At 32.6% G+C, this 24,251-nt stretch overlaps 2 protein-coding genes across 5 annotated transcripts in view; one reads left to right on the top strand and one right to left on the bottom strand.

Annotated features, from left to right (window-relative positions):
• The window catches only part of LOC123673236 (glycogen-binding subunit 76A), a 53,502-nt gene extending 30,403 nt beyond the window's left edge, over positions 1-23,099 (top strand). For 3 of the 4 annotated variants that reach the window (XM_045607704.1, XM_045607705.1, XM_045607706.1), the window contains exons 2-3: positions 9,726-11,099; positions 22,477-23,099. In XM_045607704.1, coding sequence (XP_045463660.1) covers positions 9,750-11,084 — 1,335 coding nt within the window. In that variant the 5' untranslated portion in view covers positions 9,726-9,749 and the 3' untranslated portion in view covers positions 11,085-11,099; positions 22,477-23,099. Of the gene's footprint in view, positions 1-9,644; positions 9,670-9,725; positions 11,100-22,476 lie in introns of those variants that run through there. The other variant, XM_045607707.1, reaches the window with a different exon arrangement.
• LOC123673237 (heparan sulfate 2-O-sulfotransferase pipe) overlaps positions 23,098-24,251 on the bottom strand; it is a 46,046-nt gene continuing 44,892 nt past the window's right edge. The window contains exon 8 of the mRNA XM_045607708.1: positions 23,098-23,975. Coding sequence (XP_045463664.1) covers positions 23,803-23,975 — 173 coding nt within the window. The 3' untranslated portion in view covers positions 23,098-23,802. The remainder of the gene's footprint in view (positions 23,976-24,251) is intronic.

Here is a 24,251-nt window from a genome sequence, read left to right as displayed (position 1 = left end):
TATAAAAATGATATATAAATTTCTTATCCAACTATAGAAATTATCAAGAGTTTCAGTTTCACACTGCAAATTAACCAAATGCCTATCTGTGATTATATGTGAATACAAGGTTATACAATATTTTTACCTCAAAGTACCTACTTGTCCGATAGTTTCGACATCATAGATATTGGAAAAATTTGATGAGGATTCCGAACAAATGATAACGGTTCAATGTCGCATATTTATATCATTTTATTTGAGATACTTCTGGAGGATTTCATGAAACTTTTATAGTGGTGATTTGCCTGATCATTCAATGAATTTTAGTTTATTCAGCGAATGATTGCGACATGGATCTATTCTCTGCATCAATTAAAGCGATATTTCGAATCTCAAGGCTTGATCACTAGATGAAAATTCGGTGACTAGAATTTTTGAAATTCATGTTTATTTTTGATGTTATGTTTTGAATTGTATTTTTTTTATTATCATGTAAAATGGCTTGACCGTATAAATAAATAAATTTTTTACACTTCCATTGATTTCAAACTACAATCAACGAATTGATCGGTCAATCAAAGTTTTGAGAAACCCGTCGTATTTGTGATTGCAGGAAATAATTTAATTTTTGTGTAGAGTGAGTTACTCTGTACAGGTCCACATTGAAAACTCAAACGGTTCCATTCATTCATGAAGGTGAAACCGGCTAGACGGAATAAAACAAACACGACAATATTGCGTGTGCGTGAGACTGAATATCTGCAAGGGCAATGACGTTTTTAGATCCTCTACTAGGCATATATCCAGAAATCTTGAATTAAATAACATTAATTATGTAACAGGTAAGGTACCAGAGTATTTTTGAAGTCGCGAAGGTAATAATATTAAAATGGCAATAGGCAAATAAAGGCATGAGATTCTATTGGGATTCTCTCAATGATCGGAGCGCCTACTATTTGATTAGGTACAATATTAGTTTTGTTATTTGGTATCATTCTTCCGTGAACATTAAGATTTTCGAAAGAATATACGTAGATCCTTGCAATGTTCAGGATACGTTTGAAATTTTAATGCACCTTTGTTCGTTGATGGTCCGAATTCAATTATGTATCAGTTTCGAATTCATAGCCAATGATGTTTTCCTAATTACTCGAAAATTACTGTTGCAGTCGAAATTGATTAGTTAGTTATGAAATAATAACACAACTCATGCAAAATTCCGTTAGGATCGAAACATATTTTTAAAAAAGTCGATATTTCCTTATTCTTCACATTGTGCTGAAACGTTGTCACCATATTGGAGTGCATTGAAAAAAAGTTATGTGAAAATTCTGCTTCATTTCTCTTTTTAGAAAGTAAAGTGTTTTTAGAAAAATCCGATGAACGAATTCACATGTTAAATCAAAATTGAATAGGTTGGTGTTTATAGAATCAAATTCACACATAAGGTAATAAACATAGATAGAGTGAGTATACGCAATTTTTACATGTCTCCCACATGGTTAGATTACGTTGTCGGATTGTGATATATTTTCAAATCCACAATTATTTTACTATATCGTTATGAATATATCTATATGAATATATATTTTATATTGAATGAAATATATTTATTTGAAGGATTTCCGATCAAATATGCAATTTTGAATATTTGGAATACGAAATTTTTCCTAATTGTCGAATTTATAATAAGGAAAATATTTATTATTTTCTGTAACTACCTACTGAAATTCAAGGTTTGGCAACTTTTGCTCCCTTAGTGTTATCGGTTGTTTCACGTCGTTTGGCGCGCTTTTTTCTGAATTTCTGATATATTTAGGCATTTATTTCAATATATTTTGAATTTATATGAAACGTTGATTTACTATGGGACATAAGAAGTGCGTTCTTTGTGGAGAAACTAGCGAATTGGGTGAAATATCGTATCACTGACATGTTTTCATTTCCGCGCGCTTCATGTTAAATTAATTTGATAGTTCATGTTGGGGACGAAATTTGCTTACTGAAAATGATATATGCTTTCTCTCTCTATATTTAATACTCTGATAATTCACATTATGTCAGTTTAACATTTGTCACATATGTATAGATTAATAACGTTTTTGAGCGCTCGTTCCGCGAAAAAAGTGCTACCTAATTGCGTCACGATATCTGTAATTTTCGAATTTTTAACCGGGGATGTTTTCAAAGGATAAGGTTCGATTCACTGATGACGCATCCGTTCTCAAATCCGATTCTGTCCGTCCGTATACACGATAAATTTCGAACGGACGAAACTAGATTCTTGAAATTCTCAGGCTAGGTTCGGATCTCGAATGCTATGGCTAAGCTCTTCAACGACAAGAATAGGGGTTCCGTATAAATATAGCTCTTTCAAATGACGAATTTAATCCTATCCGTCCGATGCGGCCGTGAACACGATAACGAAAAACCTAGAAATTTGAAAGTTTCAGGGTAAGTTCGGATCTTAAATTAATTGATGAGAAAACTCTAATAATAGATAGATAATAGATAAATATGGTCGTTCGAAATTTTCTTTTCCTGTTAATATCAAGCACCCATTCAATGAAGATGAAATTCCATACAAAGATGTAGACTAACAATTTCAAGCTATTATGCTGATCATTCCATCGAAATACTTTTTACGAGTTAGCTGAAATTTAGAAAATGAGAATCACAAATTGTGAATTATCCATTTTATTCTTTTTTTTCCCAACACGTGATAATTATGTTAAACCGCATTTTGAACGATTATTCATAAAAACCGTAGGTATATTGTATAAGAATGTGATTTATGAATCAAGTGATAAAATATATGATGTTGAAAACAAAATTTTTGATGCTAGTCCTTTTTGTTAGTTATTTGAAAGAAATAAACCCTAGATTGAACCTCTCTCTCATCAGGATATTTTTCATACTTATTCACTTTTGAAGATTGTGTATCTCTGGTGAGACAGGAGATATTACAATAATTCATTGAAAATTTCAGTGGGTTCCAATTTTCCTCTTTAAAAGATTCCATTGGTAGGCCATTGAAAATAATAAACTAAAATCTTTTGGCGTGGAATATCGAAGATTAACGAATTTTATCGTTTATACTTAATAGTATTTCGCAGCAGAATAAAAATAACTTGCAACCTACGTCAAAAAAGTGAACATATTGCGCGTCTCGAACAATCGGCCGAATTAAACTGTTCTAAAATTAACTGACTGCATCCTCATTCACATACTCGGAATAACCAGTATTGAGATAAGTTTAAAGGTAATTATTGATTCGCATCGAGAAATTTGGCGAGTGAAATTCTGCTTTCACTACTAGAAGTTATAAGGATTATAAAACAAAAGGAAAATTAGACAGGAGCTTTTGAGAGCCTGTTCATTCATGCGCTAATTGTTCTCTTATAGACTTATATGTGTTCATCTATAGATATGTTCGATGGTACGATTGGCGCATCAATCAATGAGTGCTCTGAAGATTTTTAATTTTTTTCATATGCTGCTCGAAAAAACCTTTTATGGCTCTGCTTAACATAAAATTCTGCTCAAAGTTTGAAACTGTTATAATTTCAATGCAGCTTTTGTGTATTTATTTTCAATGTTTACCATAAATCTTGACGATTTTCAGTCAAAATTGTACTATTGTATGGAAATCAACGGAGAGCAATTTAAACATTTGATTCAAAAACGCAGATTAAAATTTGATGTAAACAATTAATTTTTGGCGGAAACGGTTCATCAAAATTACGTTGTTCATTCAACGTTGTAAGACTTCTAAGGGTTTTCAAACGTCGAAAGATGTCCTCGAAACAAAATAATTCTACGTGTTTCGAGAAATTTTTCCAATCACTATGTGATACGAAATATACGGGGTGGCTCGTCTGAGATGGAACACCCTGTATACATGTGCATTAAACACGTTGCTTTGAATGAATGCTTAATGAATTGTCATGCTACATAATTTGTTTCAATGTTTGGCTTGGGTGTACTACGGCCTATGGGAGGTCATGTATATGACAATTTCTGATCAAGAACCTTTGAATGTGTTCCAAAATACTGCAATTTTCAAACATTGACTTATTGATATATAATTATTTAACATATAATTGAACAGTTCCAATAAAATGGAGCTTCTCCAGATTCGTTAGGATACTGACTAGGTTGAAGTCGAGTCAAAAATAAACGTATTTAGATAATGAATATTATTATACATACTTATATTCACATAAGAAAGTTTGCTGGATGACGATTTATTTTATTATATATGTAATACATACACCGTTATGTTTCGAACTGGTTCTTGATCGTTCTGAAATGTGTTTACTTGATTGATGAGAATAGCGATTTGAATAGAAAAAAGTATATGTACTTTTAAATGAAGATTATTGAAGTCAATGGATAAAAAAAAGTGTAGGCACCTAATACACATTCTATTGAATTGGTTACCAAAGCGTGTTATAGGTATAAGGTATACAGGAAATTACTTGCGGTGAAAAACATTGTATTTAGTACAACCATAGTAACAGGCGTTCTGAATTTCGTAATTCTGTGTATCTACTCGATTTTTCGTGAAATTATTCTCTCTAAACCAAATTCTTTGATTTTTTTCTTTTCAGAATTAATTATTAACGCTCCCTGAGCCCGAAAGATCAATAAGGTATAACAACTAATTCTCGAACAATCTCAGTGTGACATTTATTTCTTGATGTTTTGATAGATGGGATATGGTTTGAGGAAAATAACCAATGAGAAATTAATAATGAAAATATATAAATGATATATTTTAATTCCAATTGAAAATAAAGCTTTAGATTTGAATTATAATGCACATGACATGAAGAAATTATAAAAAAAATCGTGATAATGGAGGAAAATTCTAATCAAACGATTAAATCCTAACTGTTACTGAGGTCGAAACAATTTATTTCAATATTTAAGAGAACATCAACAAGAAATAGAATGAAAGAGATAAAATCTAAAGTAGGGAAGCAAATACAAAAATTTGAAGCTGAAAATTTTCTTGGTGAATCATGGATTCTGATATTCAAAAAACAGTTCAATGCTGAAGGCGATCATGAAAAGGCTTTTCAACAGAATTCATTTACATTTCAGTATTTCTGCCGTGGTCTATTAGAATTTTATCTAAGGTTTCGCGTACAACTGCGGTAGGTATCTTCAGATATTTATATATAGGTCTAAGTTTGTAACTCAACGCTGTGAAGGCTACCATGAAAAGACAATTCGAACAATCTAGAAGTTGACTCAACACATCAGACTAAAAGTAATTATGGTAAATCTGACTAAGAGCGATTATGTAATGTGTTGATGAATACACAAATATATATTTCGTATAAATATGTGTCTTAATGTGGACTCCACGGAACAATATCGTGCAACTTATTTTGAACTCTCAGAATTTCTGGCAGTGTTCTACAATCTTATAAATCTATCAAGGTCTGTCCGCTCAATGGCCCTTTCAATCAGAGTTCTTGAATATTTCCATGTAGCCTATCATGATAGCTTGTTATGTATGAAAATAGCCACAACACGAATTTTTAGCATCGAAATTGGTCTACTATCTATTCATTAATAATTACGACATGCTTTGTTTCCTTGTTTTCCTCAAATAAAAGTAATGCAAGAGGTCAAACAATGTAATTATACAAGAATTAAGTGATTGCAAATAAGAGTAAATATTGCCGACTAATCACTAAACGAAGAACATGAGATTCAGGCAGAAATTGCTAAGGGTTCATTGATAAAATTTTATTAATAGTTAAAAATCTGATTGAATTATTTTCATTTCAATAATTAATTAGGAGATATCAGATCAGGCTGATTCTAATGTTAGTAAACAATTTTTACCAATTAATCAACATACTTTTTACAGTCTATTCGTGTCGATTTTTATGGCTTATCCGATCAAAATAAAATCTCTCCTGGTTTACATAGATAGATGTGTCACAAAAATATCACGTACCTACGTGATATTTTTGTGACACATCTATCTATGTAAACCAGGAGGGATTTTATTTTGATCGGATAAGCCATAAAAATCGACACTTCTTATTTGGTAATGCATGTCCGAATCTACTAGTTGAAAAGAAATGCCCGAATGGTGTTTGAGAAGACTAAGATGTATTGCAAGAAAATGAAATTTCCTTTCAGACGAAATAACATGGTCCTAAATCTAAATTGTGAAGTTTCCTAATTGAAAGCAAGTTTTCATCCCAATAGCAATATTGAGAAACATTTGTTTCAGATATCCATGAGATGTCATAGAAATTTCAAACTATGATAATTTGACAATCAGCCAGGGCCGGCGCGGGTAATTTTCGCGCCGGAAGCAAAGAATTACTGGGCACCCCTGCTGAAAAAGTATTAAACAATTTGATTTCCCTCATAACCCACTCTTTTTATACGTAGAATTATTTGATATAATAAAAAATAAAGTTTTTTTGTGAAAATCTCGAGAGTTGATGAGTTTGAGCTGTCCAAGTTCATGAATCATGATCTTTTCATAAACGCGCTGTACATCTTTGGTTCAAACCGCAAATAGTCTTATAATACTACGTATTTGCAGAATCGAAAATAGAAAAGGTTCTTTCGAGAAAAACTATTTTTGCAGAAATATTCTGAAAAAAATGTGAGTCATCGTCGCCACAATTTTTTTCATAAGAATCTTACTCATGAACCGTTGAGTTTTAATCGAAGTTATGGCACATTGCCATTGCCGAAATTGTCATCAAATGAGCTATCTAATGATGCAATAATATACTAGATGTTCCATTTTCAATAAGAAGGTCATGTCTTCAACCCCAACATGCAAATTTTCTGCAAAAATTTATGATTAGTTCTCCATAAACGTCTAATAGGCTATCGCGGTGAAGCACCCTATATAATATTACACCAAGTGTTTCCTAGGTTTTCGAATAAAATAAAACACTCAAAAATATCGAAATACATATAGTATATCGTAAACATAAAAAATCCAACTTCTGTATAATGTGTCGAAGAAATCATAATAAAAATAAAACAGAATTTGTTCGACTCTGATAAATAATGCGTAATTACTATATCTGATTTTCACATTCAAATGACACTACATACGATCGAAGAAATATTACCTATCACACCACAAGATGTAAAGGGCGGTAGGGCATGCAAAGTTCCAGTATTGCTTCGAAAACTAATTGGGATTACAATGATATATTCCCCTGAAAACATTTAGCATTCAACAGTAACTAGTTTCGAATGCAAAATCGTAAGAATTTTCCATATGTTTAATGTGTAAACTCCGAAAAAATTCGAAAGCGAAGGCATTGCTATTTTTCGTCTTTGTGAAATACATGATGATTTTTTCCTTTTTTTACTGAGGATAATGGAGAATATTTATTGATATTTGTTTTACTATCATGTGTTGTTTATTATACAAGTGGCTTAGTAAAGGCGGTTTGGAGATTTTTATTGCAGGGATGTTGACAAACGCAGCGAAGCGGAACAATTCTAATGTTGTTTTTAAGAATCAATTATAAAATATGAGAAGGCGGCCAGGAAAATAGGCCGTATTGCCCCCCCTCAAATAGAGGCGCCTGGAACGGTTGCTTCATTGTTTCACCCCTTACGCCGAATAACAACGGATATTTAATTGATAGACGATTCTACAAGGTTAATGCGTATGAATTTTTTCTTGTTCATTGGTTCTAAGTCAGGGTACACATCTCATTAAACGTTCTTACAACAATTTGATTCAATTTATCACAATTTCATATTTCACCCTAATTTGTGTATATCACTTATTGCCTTCCATTTAAATCGTTCTTCAATGATATATTTGTTAAAGAATGCAACAAATAATATTTTATAAGTGATGCCGATAGTAAAATTATCATAAATCATAAGTTCTATGCCATTTCTGGATATCTAAAATAAATGTTTCTCAATATTGCCATTGGGATGAAAACTTGCTTTTAATTAGGAAACCTTACAATTTAGATTTATGAAGATTTATATCGTCTGAAAGGAAATTTCAGGACTACGGAAAACCGAAAAATATAATAATTGACAAGGTGTCCTAGTACCGAAGTTGTAAGTACTTTTCGACTTTTGCCACCGCATGGCTAAAAATATTTTAGATCGATAGAGCAGTGGTTCCTACCCAAGAAACCAAATTTAAAAAAAAATCGTACCTTCCGTTCTCCGTAAAAGTCTAAAATGGCTACGGAAACAAAAACAAAGTGTTATCGCTATCGTTTCCATACAGGTTCCATTAAATAATGAAATGATCATGTTTTCTTGTAAACGAAAGTGTTATTCAATATGAGCGCTATTTTACACGATGTAGAAACAAAGTGAAGTACCGAAAAACTCTTTGAAATCCAAGAAGGTTGGTCCTTTCAAAAGTTGCTAGTTTCATCTTGAACTTTTTGAAGAGTGAGTTGGCACACTATTATTTTTAGATATCTTGATTAGGTGATTACATTTTCAACGAGTTGGTATTTTGCCGGTACAAAACACTCGAGTGAAATAATCATTAAACTTATCCAATCATGATTATATTGGAAACTGCAAAAAATATTCCAATATAACTTTCCAAAGCAGAGCTATAGAGTGATCAAGCTCTAAGGAAATGGCTAGTTTCATTCGTTTTCTCGAAAATTTATTTGAACACTCGAACGAAATTTCGCCTATTACCTACATAGAATTATACAGGGTGGCCACTTTTTTAATGGAATTGTATTGGTAACTTTTGAACCATAAGAGTTAGAAGGTCGGTCAAATGGAGAAAAAGTTGCATGCATAATAACATTATCAAGCAGTTCAAACAAATAGAGATTATCAGGGCCTGTTATTGAGATATCACCTGAAAATCTACTTTGAATGACATTGTATGATATATCGTTGAATTCAGCGTTAAAAGTTATTTCGAAAAATGTCATAAAATATGCAGGTCCGTATTGAAAAAAATGAGGTTGAGGGTGGCCCAGGGAGTACGAAACGTTGGATACGAAATCTGATTACGTCGAATTGAGGATAATTTACTGTCGAATAAAAAATTCCTGTAACATTTTTTGATGATATTTGAAATGAAGTGGTAAAAAAAGAAAAATCAAAATGACATAATTTACTTTTCTTATGATATCTCAATAACCGGCCCTGATAATCTCGATTTGTTTGAACTGCTTGATAATGCTATTATGCATGCAACTTTTTCCCCATTTGACCGACCTTCTAACTCTTATGGTTTAAAATTTACCAATACAATCCCATTAAAAAAGTGGCCACCCTGTATATTGTTTAATTGAAAACTATATGGTATAGTTGCATCATTTTTCAGTAGGTATTACTCTTGTTTTTATTTCTTTTGAATAATTCCATCTTTATTGAAAATGAAAATACAATTAATTTTCTGTTTGTTTGCCATATAAAAATATTTAAATGTTTCAAAAAGTATCCTATCATGTCCTATCTCCCAAAATTGTTGATAACTTTAAACTTTGACCTACCTCAATACGATCATATTTGTGATTCAATACAATCGCATTTGTTTAACTGACGGTAAACAAACATATAAATATACTCGAATATCTTATGATGCCTCAGAAACTTCTAGAGTCTAGACCTCGCTCGGCTATGTTGACATTCAATTGCATTCGCGTATTTATCTGACGAACGTACTAATGAATAAATGTATATTTATTTTGTGTCGACAAATATAATCGACTAAAATATTTTCGTTGTTCCAGTACGATCGAACCTGAAGTTCAACAATGAATGATGAAGAGCGCAGATTTCTGGGGACCTCATTGTCAACCTCTTGCAGGGGCAGCGCAGATGCCTTCGCTAGAAGTTTACAAAAAAGGTTCGGCTCACTGAACATCGCTAATCATGACGAAAATCCTTCGTCGTGGTACCAGAACGGACATAGCCGACAAGTCGACCAATTTGTCTCTTCACCACTCAGCCCAGAGACCGAAATCGACAATCCCTTGTCCAACGGAGCAATCGCAAACCATTTCATCAACCCGGAACTCTTCCTGAACACTAAACCCATCGAATTCTCCAGTTGTGCCTTCGTCAGTGATAACCGTGGTAGTGATTTCTCCGTTGGAGCTACAGGTTGTGCGTCGAGTCCATCCGATAATTTTATTGACAGTAGTTCGGTCGACGATAACTACGAAACAGCTTCGGATCTGTCTGCTGACGAAAATGACGAGGCTATTGACGATTCCGAAATCGTATCATCTGAGATTGAATCCTCAGCATCACCATCAGCAGTCGCCTCAGATTTTAGGAGAAGTGATGAAGAAGAAGAAGCCCCAGAAGTGAGTATCGAGGTCTGTGATACGGATGGGGGTCGAAACGACCACTCCCCCTCTCTTTCACAGGACGACACTATCGCTTCTCCGAAAATCAGAAGATGTTCTTCGTTGAAGTCGGGAAAGACGCCTCCAGGAACCCCTGGTGGCAAGAAAATCGTCAGATTCGCCGATGCCTTAGGACTAGATTTGGCAGACGTCAAGACTTACGTTGATGAGATTCCAAAAATTCCTACATCGGCTTACAACGACTTGAACAATCTGGAAGATGACACCGAGGATTCTATGTTGATGAGACCATGTCGGAATGGCCAGTCCAAGATGGCGTTGGTACCACTCTTTACGCAACCGGGAGAGAGGTTTGACTTTATGGAGAAGATCAGAAGGTGCAACGTTTGCTTGGAGAGCGCTTTGGTGGACGATCCGGTCTGTTGCTCTATCAGAGGAGTGGTGAGGGTGAGGAATATCGATTTTCACAAGACCGTTCAGGTGAGGTATAGCACAGATAGATGGCGGAACTCTGCTAATGTTCAGGCGAGCTATGTGGACAATTCTTGCGATGGGTTCTCCGATAAATTCTCCTTCTTGATATATGCCAACATGCTCAAGTGTGGAGATAAGTTGGAATTTGCAGTTTGCTTTCTGGCCAAAGGAAATGAATACTGGGATAATAATAATGGGGCGAATTACGTCTTCGAATGTATTTCGACCCAAACAGTAAGCCTGGCACCCTTGATGCCTCCTCCTTCTTGGGGTAGTGATAATTGGGGAGCTGCTTTCTACTGATTAGATGGCAATGTGGTAAGTGATCAATTGAAATTATTTTGAATTTCATCTGATTTTGTGGGGTGGGTTAGTTAGATAAGGTTAAGTTTAGGTTATTGATGATGAGTTGATTTGTCAGTTTTTTTCACAAACTACTTCCTAGAAGTAGATGAATAGTTTAATTATGATATAATTATAGAAAAGACGTGAACTCAAGAATTTTTGAGTCCCAATTGCACCTTTGGAGACTATATAGGTATATATGTAGTTTCCGAAGGTGCAATTGGTGCACGAATAACTGACCTCATTTTTTTTCGAGAATCTGCTTGAAGTTTCTATGGTCCTGAAAATGCGATATAGAAACAAAATTTTATGTGAAGCTTGAAATTGTTATTATATTCACTAGCAAAATCTCAAATGAGGGAGTTACAAAAAATTTTTTAAGATATGCTACTTGAATTTTCATGGGTTCTGATGAGGCTATATCAACCTGAAATTTTATATGAAGTTGGGAATTATCATTCTAACTATAAATATCTCATCCCGATCGGATTTGTTGTCACGAAAATATTGAGTATTTCTCTTCCAATATTCTTCATGAATTTTCTAATGTTTTAATGCTAACATCAGTTTGAAATTTCGCATTAACAAAATCTGAACTTTCTCCATTTTGTGATTAGGAGAATATTTTTATTTTTTTTCTTCCCCAATTTTTTATGATTCGAGTTAAGCGATGACCTGAAATTTTACACGAAACTGTCATCGGGTAGTACCTTTAGGTATATAGGGCGTTCCTAAATTGCAAGTACAATCGAAGAATCGTGATCACTGGGATGATACAAGAAAAAAGTTGCATAAATATAGGTTACCATTCGCTTCGTTTTCGAGATTTAGGGTGTAAAGATCGAGATGAGATGGTGTTGAAGTTGGAATTTTTTGTGGTGCGCCAGTGAAAATATGGAAAATAATCTTTTACACATTTAAAAACTTTGAGATATGCAATGCTTTCTTTATCCGTTGTTAACCGTTTTCGAGAAATGAATTTTAAAGGCATTCTTCGAGAAATGAATTTTAAAGGCATTCTTCGAGAAATAATAGCATGATTTCGAAAACAAACAAAGATAATGTTTTATATATTTCAAATACCAGTGTCACACCACAAAAAATTTTAGCAGGGAAAAAGGGTATTCCTTTCCAGAAAGTTTTCATTTTAACCTCGGATTCAGGAAAAGGCAGTCTGACAAGAATTTTTTTTTTCAAGAAGCGACACTGACTTGTAGCCTGACGCTTTTGAGCTCTTCTTTATTCATTCGCATTTGTCGTTCACAGATCTGCATTCACATGTAGGATTAATTATTGTAATTGTTGTCGGTTAATTTATCTGGATGAGAGGTTCTGATGATACGATACCTACTCCTGAAATTCGGCATGAACATTTGAATTATTATTACATTATTATTATTATTTTTACGGAAATATTGGGTGATTTTTTCGATATTCTGCCGAATTTTCAATTGTCTCATGATTCGATCAACATGAAAATTTGAATAAGAGTTGAAATTATTAGACGTAAAAATTCAAACCGCTCGGATGTATTATATATCGGTTTTTTTTTTGTTAATTATTATTTTCTATGGTGCCGATAAAGAGTTATCTTGAAATTTTCCAGGTAGCATTAAAATATCATTTTATCTTACTGGAAAATTACAAGATCTTTAGTCACTGAAATATTGCATATTTTTTCCAATATTCTTGCTGATTTAGTCTGGTTTTCATGACGCAATCAACTTATATTCCAAATAAAGGATGTTGGACAATTCTCGTGTATTTAATAAATCTAAGTTTCTGAATTATTGATGATTTATTTCATTTCAATTTAATTTCAAAACGTCACTATGTGTCTCTCACAATTTAAATGACCCCTATTATATCACTTTGTCATACTACATATATGTATGTCTCGCTCAGAAATCATGAAAGGATTCTATTTTCCTCATTTCAATTGGAATCTTAAAGTTAAAGAAATTCAGGGGTACATACGAATCATTTTTAGGTAAACAGGAAAATTTTTCTCATTTGTTATTAGAGAAAAATTGAAAGAAATAAATCAGTAAGTGTCATACCATTTAGAAATTATTTATTGAATATTCCTTTGCTCTACTATTATAATAATGTCAAACTGACCCGTACATTTTTTTTCAGTTTAGTCAATTATTATATAACAAGAGCATAGATAATATTCGATTATACACCGATTCACGATACGTAATCCACGGATTCTATTGGTTCATCAGAACATGAGTCATGTATTGAGTTAAAACTGTATTAAATATTAATTCTGAATCTTTAGTTGTCAAAGAGTTTCAATCTGAAGCAGTTGAATATAAAATTTAAGCCAAAGTATGAAAAAGCAGTATTCGGGAAATATCTGTGAAAAGTGAGAAGACCATCACAGAGTGCAGATTATTTGTTTTTATTGAGAAGACAATATTTTCAAAAATACTTAACTATTACGAATTTCACCCGATTCTGGATTGACGTCGACTTATTGAGTGGATCCATGAATTAACGTGAATATACTCTTATTACAACTTCTGGATTAAGTATGCCTAATAGAAATGGAACTAGGTTAGGAACGTGTTTCGACTATTTTCACCCGAAATTTTTTTTTGAATTTTTCTCGTATCATTTTTAGAAAGTAACTCTCGATTTAATCTGAGACTCTTCTAAACTTCAACTCGTTATGTTGTGGATTATGCGTCTAAATGTGAACTAAGGAGACCCTGAACTCATCGAAGTAGGGCATAGCTTTCATCATGTCCCTGATCCAAAACATAATAAAATGTCAATGTCATTGACTCCAAGAGACATTTTATGGTAGATATATTTGATTTTTCCTGAATCATTAGAAATATTTAATTGTTAATGGAACTTTTGAGGGATTTGAAAATACATATCTTCAAAAATCTATTTCAGGAGAATTTTGGTGAAAAACTAGAATTTCATATTCGAATGAAAACGTATTTTATGAATTAATCAATTGAGATGATATATGTGTAAATAATTCAGATATTGTGACTTTATTCATTGCTTGTTAATTGAAAAATCATATAAATTGGATATAATATGGAAAATATATGAACAAATCGAAGTGAAATTTATCAATAGCATTTTTGACTTGCTCTGGCATCGAAACAATTCGTTGTATGAAAATTTGAAGTTGCGTGCTTTTGAGCACTCATCACTTGTATGTAAATTGTACTCTTGGAGGCCACATTACTGTAAATAGGTTTATATGTTGTCTCCAAGAATGCAATTGGCGCATGAATGTACAAGCGCTCAAGACATCCTGGCTTCATATCAGCTATCTCCTCATTTTTTATGATGACGTTGTCAGCTCGATGGAACGTGGAAGGATGTTGAATACAAGAATATTTTTTGTTGACAAAAATAATGTAGTAATATAATATAATGATATATTCATTGCGGAGCAAATGACTTCGAGATATTTTTTTTCGGAACTGTTTTCTGTAGATATTATATTCACTAATTTATTGGATGATGGTAGTTTCTTCCTACTTGGTTAGTTTATCAGTTTAAATGATCTCATTTTATTTGAATGCTAGAAGCTTTTAATTTAGTCCATCTCAATGTTATAAATATGTAGGTTGGTTTATTCATTCTATCTTATTCATTCAACAAATTTCATGGGGCGGTAAAACTTTCTCCTATGAATAATTCATACAATTAGCTATTTTCTGTAATTTATTGAAACATGACCATCAATTTCTGAGAACTTGGTTCCAATTATTCGAATTAAATTTAAAAGTGAGGGAAGTAAGTTGTAATTGGAAATATTTTTAACAAAAATTTTATTAGAAGTAAAAAAAGACTTTTCAGACTACATTACTTTCGTTCCTCCAAACTTCTAAATTATTTTCTTAAAGGTAATTTCATTTGATTCAATTCCGAATCACACCAGAGTATTCATCACACCAGATGTATTCATTCATAATTTTGTTGAAATGTTCTTTCTGTCCGATATCAAAATCGTTCACTAACTAGATACGGAAAAATCGATTGTATCGACCCCACCGTTTTCAGAACGAAATCTAAATAACAGTTCTAGGCACGAACTGAAATTTAAAGATCATTAGTGAAGAAGTGTTGACACTATAATATGCTGTATACACTAGGGAAATGAATTAAAGGATCAAAATAAAATTCGAAATTTTTAACGGTTTTTCAAATGGCTGTATATTCGATGACAATGGTCCTTATCTCAATTTGAAAAGAACTTTTTGAAGCTTGAAGTTTATAGTTTAGAGAACAATTTTTTGTTTCATTCGATCGAATTTTCAAAAAATTGAAGGATCACGCCTTCTAACCATGTTAGGAAATCAAAAATAATTTTCAAATTTTACAAATTCGTTTTGAGAATAAACTGGCTTTTTTAGCGTTGTGAAAGTTCTATAGATGAAAAGTTGAGTTATGCAATTTCTGAAAAGCGAGTAGATCGATTTCGGAATTCACTTGGGTATACCAACTTCGAATTTAATTCGGTTTATATCATCAAGATCATGGAATGAAATTACGGAATCGCATAAGAAATGATAATGACATGTTGAATTGATTCATTTGGAGTCGATCGAATGAAACAAAAAAAACGCTTCATGGATTGAATTGAAATTCTCTGGGATTTATGTGGTGATATTGAACTGTAAAACGCATACTCATCATTGATGGTTTTTTCGATGTTTTCAATCCAGTGCTTGATTATCCAAAAAGCCTCCAAAAGCACTTTTTTTATCAACTTTTCAAATTAATGTAGAGAACGAAAAAAAATGTTTTCTGAAAATCCAATAGCTACTTCTTGTAGAGAATTCATTCAAGTTTTCGAAATATCTCTTATAGTTTCTGTGCAATCATTGATTGGTGAGATATTGATGGTTAAAGACAAAAAGGTCCTTTTCAATTCAAATTTCGATATTTCAGCGAGAAGTGCCCGCATCGAAATGATGAAAAAAGGGTATTGAAGCTGAATGAACAAGTTATCTCATCCATATAGTGGTTAAGTTGGAAATTAAATTTCCAAGTCTGTATGCCAAAAATGAAAACTGAAAAAATTTCGCTGAAATTTTAGATACTGTATTCATTAGGATTGAGCGGTACACGTTGCTGAAAATTCTTTCATCATGAGATCTCTAAACTATAAACTTCAAGTTTCAAAAAATTTGTTCTTAATTTGAGATACGACCATTGTTATCGAAAATACAGCCATTTGAAAAACCGCTAAAAATTTCGAATATTTTTTTGATCCTTTAATTTATTCTACTAGTGTATCTTGGTGTGTTTATTATGTTTGCTCTCACAGCTACGGCTTAACATTTTCTGAAACGGTGTTTACTTCACACACCTTCATTTCCCGCTACCTGCCAAAAATTATCGATCAAATTTTTAAAAGTCATTTTTTCTCGACCTTATTTGCCTATTGGGGTATTTTCGTACAGAAATTCGTAACGTTATGCTATTATATAGTGAACTCATTTTATCCCTGTAAGACTCATCATAGTTGTGTGATTATTAAGTCAAAATAAAAAGACGTTGTGTATGTAATCCAGAAGCGTTGATACCTACTTGAACCAGATTTTGGTGTTTATTTTGGGATCGAATAGATTTCAGTATCGGATACTTATTTGTTTTATTCGGATAATGAACTTAAAAATGAATCCTTCGTCAACTTACGGGTAAAATTTTATTTAGGCTCGACCGCTTATATTATTTTTCAAATATATTGCGAAATGTTTTGGATAAATCAGAGTGATATGAGGTTACTGATCCGGAGTCCTAACCTTGACCATAGTTTATTTTGATCATTTCGAAAATTTCGATTTGAAAAAATATCACATAAGAAATTGTTCAGATGCAAAACTAATCAAAATTATCTTAATGATTAGAATTGCATCGAAAACATAATTATCTTCAATGATCCGAATTGCATCCTGATTATATACGAAAAATATATATGAGTGTTAATGAAATTTAAGATAAGTAAATTGAAATTTTTACACAGGAGTAATGTAGCCATACAACGATAAATCGGATTATCTCTTAACTGATACATCCGCAATGTCTACATATTCCAAAATTGAACAACAAAATTTCCTTGAACGATTTTCCAAATTTACCTACTGATGGAAATAACAAGCAATTCTAATGGTCAAATGATCTCAATGAATTCCATATTGGAAAATTATAGTAGATTGAATATTTCATTGAATCGCATTCAAAATCCAATAGAATATTTTTTCCCATTTTTTTTCTAATTTTTCTCAATCAGTTTAGTAGGATGATTGTTTGTCTCATGAAAGCTTGGAACCAAATAAAATTCTAGAAAAAACTTAGGAAAGATATAATTCAGTATTAATAGATCCAACCAGCTGAAAATTTTTGTGCCGGTATAAAATAATAATTTCAAGGAAATTTTGCGAAATTTTGGTTGCGTACTCAGTCAACTGATGGAATCTTCAGTATTATCTCCATAGCGGAGCGTGGTGACTTTTCACTAGAACGGTTGGGTTTATGTCCCAAGCTGTCCTGAGAATAGTGCAGCCATCGACGCCATCTCCGTGCTTTCAAAGCGTCATCTATATAAACTAAAAAAAAATTCGAACAGAACATCGAGAACAGAGCTCATATTTCAGTGACAGCTGATCAAGCACTGAAGCACTTGAAAGTTCAAATTTCACGAAGACAGTATGATAAGAAAACGTCTTCTAAATGCAATAACCGATAACAGAAAAATCATAAATCATATCTCCTCTACACAGGCTGTTCCTGTATTGGAAGAATAAACGAAAATGAAAGATTCCTTAGATAATTTCACGAAAAAAGTCCTATAAACATAGGCCCACAAAATCTTTGTCTTCGAAATACAGGGTGTTGAATTTCATTTTCGACTTCAGAAGACATTTAACTGAAATTTGTCACATATAATTCCCAACTTCATTTTGGTGGACCACTGGTTGATTGAAAGAATTGAAAAAAAAACATAGTTTCGATACTGAGTTTTGTCGTATGTAAAAATCCAGTTAGTAAACTGTGATGAATACATTAATTATTAGTTTCGGTGCTTAGTTAGCCGATCAGTAGTAATGATTCAAAAAGATTAGATAAACTCATGTAATCTTCAAAAACTAGGACTACAAGAAACACCTTCCATCTGGAAAACAAAGCGTTTGTGGGCCCATGTTTGTAAGATACTTTTTTCCTAAAATTATCCAAGGAATCTCCCACTTTCATTTGTACCTCCAATTTGGGAGCACCTTGTACATAAACAACTCTGAGGTCTTCAATAAGCGCATGAATGACGGACACTCAGAAGCTCCGAACATTAGATCAGTGCTTTTTATTTGCCGATGTTAAAAATTAACGCAATGTTATTACACGTTTCCTTTTTCCGAGAACCCTGAATGCGATTTTTGACCAGAAACTCAGCAGGTAGATAATCCAGTCAATAATTGATCATCCTCGTACTGAATAGTCTAAAGGTGTAAGTAAGCTTTGCGAATTGTAATCACTTTCGAAATGAAAAAATTTTTGAACTTCTAATGGAAAATTTTACTAGTAGAATACATTATACAGGGTTAGAACTATTTAGAGGGGCACTACAGGGATATCGAAAACCCTTTTGAGATACAGGGTGGCTTCAATTACAAAAAACTTGCGTCAATAATTGATCATCCTCGTACTGAATAGTCTAAAGGTGTAAGTAAGCTTTGCGAATTGTAATCACTTTCGAAATGAAAAAATTTTTGAACTTCTAATGGAAAATTTTACTAGTAGAATACATTATACAGGGTTAGAACTATTTAGAGGGGCACTACAGGGATATCGAAAACCCTTTTGAGATACAGGGTGGCTTCAATTACAAAAAACTTGCGTTATTATGGGATAAGTGTGTTTGTGTTGAGAGATACAAAATATCTCCAATAGTTCACGATATTAAAAAAAAAACTGAAAATCGAGATTTTTTTTTCTGTATAACTCATTGGTTGCTGGAGATAACTTCACGAAATTCGGTTTGTAGTAATTATCCAATATAGAGATGCTAATGGTGTCCGTTCCATTCCATTGTTTCAGAGACGCGATAGTCAATTTTTTTTATGGACGCCATATCCTCCTTGTGAGGTGATGAAGAAAAAAATTACGATTTCAACAATGTATCACACTCGACAAAAATATCGAGTCTAGGTATCTACGCAAATTTGAATAGTTATGTGAAATCATCACATGACTATCGCGTCTCTGAAATAATGGAAAAAAGAAAAAATCTGAAGACGCCATTAGTATCTCTATATTGGATTATGGCTATAAACTAAATTTCGTGAAGTTATCTCCAAAAACAAATGAGTTCTACAGGAAAAAAAAGATAATCTCGATTTCAGTATATTCGAGATATCTCGGGAACCAATGGAGACATTTCGGATCTGTTCACACCAACACACTCATCCCTAAATGACGCAACTTTTTTGTAATTAAGGACACCCTGTCTTTCTAACGATTTCCGAAATCCCTGTAGTGGCCCTCTAAATAGTTCTCACCCTGTATACTATTCTGGATAACTTTGAAACGCGTGAGTAAACGAGAACTTCTCTGAAACCAATTACAAAAATATTCTGCCAATTGTAACACTTTTATCTCATATCTGCCTAAAAGTTCTAATTGGGGCAAAGAGCTAACATTACTGATGACTTGGCTTTAATACCTATATCGAATTTCATAAACATCTGATGAGTAGTGGTAGAAAGCTTAAATTCATAATAATAATCGGACAAGCAAAACGTGAGATATGGAGATTCCAGGGAATTCACGTTTGTTCATTCTCAATGCTTACTCTTCAGTCCGTTCCTCTGGAATTGATTTTGGTCTAATCTGAAAGTACATAATAAATGAATTTCATCAAAATGGGACTAGCAGAACGCGAGATATGAAAATATCGACATTTTCATGTTCGTTAACGCTTAATGCGTAGCTACATTAATTTCGAAAAGCAGAAATTTGTATGAATTCATCTACAGAAAAAACAGGATATCCACACCCAATTCCATGAAAATTGGATGGTAATTGTAGAATTTACGCTGTTACAAATGTTTGAGGTTCGTGACAACTAAAATTTTTAAAAATGTAATAGTAATTTACGTAACAAGTCCGGAAAATAGGGTTTTTTTGGACGAATAGACAAAATTCCAGGACGAGCGTAAGCGAGTCCTGGAAGTCTGTGAGTCCAAAAAAACCATTTTCGGGCGTGTTGCGTACAATATTTTTTCGGCAACCATGTAAAATAACACTATCGCTGCTGCTTTCATTATTTTATTGCGATTACGATCAAAAAACATGCAAATTTTTGACAACTAATTTCATATGAACTGTCAGCCGTTATCTCGGTTGCTATGGATTCTATGATTCTTTTCCGGCCTAGTCCGGGAAGTACGTACTTTCCGGACTAGGCCGGGAAATGCTACTTTCTCAAAGAAAAAGCGTCCGGGAAGTGAGCACTTCCCGGACGGTTGCCGAAAAAAGATTTTTTTTCATACCACTCACATATAGATACAATTTCGATATTTTGTTGTTCAGATTTGATTGGGTGTAAAGAGAAGGCTAACCCATTTCAATACTTGGAAGTATCTTCCAGAAGACACCAAAGAGTTGTCATAGTAGAAGAGGGCTAGCGGTCCCATTTTCCACAAAGATTTTTTTATTGTTGGTCAATAACAATTTTTTTTTGGTAGCCATTTATCAGTAGCGTCATTGAATTTCAATTCTTGAAAATATCAAGAAAGTATTTTTTAATTTTAATTTGTTGTTATGTACATTTGAGTGTCAACAAAAATTGCCAAGCCATTTCAATGATTGCAAGTATCTACCATGGGATCGCAAAGTTATCATAAAAAAAATAATCTTTTACATAAATTTAAACATGTGAATAGCACCATATCAAAATTGTAGTTTAGAGTGAGTTAAAAACAAAACATTTTCAAAAAATAAAAATTTGGTGACGCGACTGCGAGATGCCTGCAATAATAATATTTTCTCTAATTCTGTGGTTATTCCGTTCATTCTTCCACATCTTGTAGAACAAAATCGTGCGAGAATATATCAGAAACGCACAGTTTTCATGGTTATATTTTATTATTCTATGTTGGTACTCCGAACTTTCCGCCACGGCTTTATCTGTCAATTCATCAATTTGCCTTAAAGAAATCAGTTCTGCCAACCAACATTTTTCAATGCAAAAATCACTAAAATATATTTATGGAAATATTTCATTAATTTCAATGAAAATGCAATGAATTAGAGAAAATAATGTATAATACTCGTACAGAAGGCTCATTCTACCACTCGTTCATTCCAAAACTCGCCACTTCGTGGCTCGTTTTTGAATTTTGAACTCGTGGAAGAATATCAATGCATTCTGCACTTGTATTATAAATAACTATTCTGAATCGACCGGTAATAAGGTATTATATAAATATCACACATCTTTGTGAGTAATGAGTTGGTCAAAAGAACCCTGCTAGCTCTTAAGCTAGCTGTCAGTCAATATAAGCAAGGAACTTAATTATGGCGAACTGTGCGCATAAATGGTTTTTTCTCAGATTGACAACAAATATTGATTTTGCAGGCACAAATCAATCAGCAAAGTATTACTTTTTCTGCCTAGACAGCAAGTTAACTACGTTCCTGCCTAGGCAGCAAAGTGATTATTCTCAATGCGAATAAAACATTCGACATTTTCTGACAATCAATATTTTTTGCCATCTTCCTTATTTCTGGAGAAGTAAGTACTTCTAAGTCGCTATCACTGTCCATAATATAAACATATTCTATATTTTTCCAAAAAAACTTTCAGATATTTCATAAGTTGTCGAACTATAATCACCATAGCAACCAACCATTCCAACAGTTGCGATTTCTATCGAATTTCGTTTTAATTTACCACTACAGAAAAAATAAAAAGATTGTGGGAATTATAATCATCTGCAAATACAATATCCTACATGTATCATTATGAACAATCGAAGAAAAAATCATATGTTTAACTCGACAGCAAAGTAGATTGACTTCCTTGGCTGAATTACTAGCCTCGCTACGCTCTGCTATGAACTATAAGCCGCGCTGCTGCAGTCAATCTAATACTTTGCTGCCTAGTAGGTCAAATAACTATTGTTTCGTTTTACCTACTTATTGATTTTTTTTGTATATGATTTGGCATTCATCATTTCTATTATAATCGTAGGTACCTTCTTAACACGATTATGTCAACTTTGGTTTATTTCGTTTACTGAAATAACTGACGAATACTCTTGAATTTTGTTTGGTCATGATTTAATTTTGTTCTATTTCTTTTCAGGTGCAATGGGTGAATGTTAACGAAAAGTCTGATCAAGGTTTCGAAACCTGCCATAGAAAAATGAAGAGAAATCTCTGTGGAACCACTTCGAAGATTGAGAAAATATTTATGAGAAATCTATCGAAAATTACACATTAAGTTGCACTATTTCATTTCATATATTCAAGTAGAGCGAAAACAACCAAGATTCAAAGCAATAAATGAGCTAATTTATTTATTTTTATACATTGTTGTTGTAAATAGTATTTATTAGTTGCTAGTAATTTCTTTTCAGTCCTAGTCTGATTTTTATCTATATAAGATTATGTTCTATGCAAATCGAAATAAGACTATGTGCCAAGTTACTGGTACGCGTTGAAATAATTTTTATTGAAGTATATTTTTCATAACAAGAAGAATTCTATTTCTTCTTCAAATAGTTATTTTAATAGATTTAATTGATTCTGCAGCTCAAATTCTCTATTCGATATTGAATTCATTTGAATATTCGATATTTTATTTCTGATCTGTTTATTGACGTTATGATACGAAGGAATTCTGCAATTATGAGAGACTTGTTTTTCAATATTTTTCTAGATGTAATGTATCCATGTTCCTCTTTGAATAATAAAAAAACAAAAGTACATGAAATAATTTATTTCCACATTACTGACTATGTATATAGTTTTGTAGATATCTTCAATAAAAATCACATTTCAGAAATTTATAAACGAATATATCATGCATACCTTGCACCCCTCTTCAAATTATCACACATCTTTAGCTTGCAACCTCTGTCGCGGTCAAGAATGATTGAGCAATTCGATTTTCAATTCTAGATTACCCAAGAATTTATATTCAGCAATAAGATGGTTCTATGTACACGAAGTAGAAAGAGCTGAATATCCTGTTAATTTATAATGAAAGAATAAGAATATTGGTAAAAACGTTGAAGAAAGATATTGATATAGATCAAAGGGATATTACAAACTCAACCCCAATATAAAATTCTGAATAAAAAAATTCAGCTTGAACTATATTAGTAAACATTGATTATTAATTTTCAAATTCTTTAGAAACTATAAGTGATAAAAAAAATGAATGCAATGAATTGATTTCAAAGTTATGATCACAATTTCATTATTAATAAGCAATGGTGTACAGAACTTCCTCAAGAATTATCTAGATATTTTTCACATCATTTAGAAGTAAATACTTTTTCGTGGATAAAAATTCGTTTCATCTATCCAACCTAATTTTATCACCAATTTTTCAAGGCCGATGTCATTCATTCTTGCCTAGACTAGAAGCCTATTGACCTTTCAATGGTACAAATTTCCATGAATCTCATTTCTTATCATATAGTTTCAGTGCGAGGTATTGTTTATTCAGTCTCTGTTTGCAGAATTGGAAGAATTCTATTTCCCTTGTGAAATTCCGCCTGACTATGTCTTTAACTCGTTCACTCACTGGAGGTTTGAAAGAGTTTCTGTTGATGGGATTGTAGACACTTATCTCATCTGCAACAAAATTGAACGAATATGTAAAAGAGAAGGTATGTATGAGTAGTTAGAAAGAAAACTGAAAATCAGTCAACGAGAGACATAGAGTCACCATCTTTGATCTCAAGGAGATTATAAAATTTGCAGAAGGATTCAGTTCAAATAATGCGAATTTCACTAACTGATTTTTCGAGCAATTTTGAGGTAAAAATACAGCATACCCCCTATTTCATTTCTTACTCTACTTTTTCCTCAATAAATTGCATTTCAACAGAAAAATAGCCAAATTTTATC

This window comes from Harmonia axyridis, chromosome 2, assembly GCF_914767665.1.
Source record: "Harmonia axyridis chromosome 2, icHarAxyr1.1, whole genome shotgun sequence".
NCBI classification, from domain to species: Eukaryota; Metazoa; Arthropoda; class Insecta; order Coleoptera; family Coccinellidae; genus Harmonia; species Harmonia axyridis.
The sequence above is the reverse complement of the archived record's forward strand: the minus strand, read 5'-3'. Positions and strand labels throughout refer to the sequence as shown.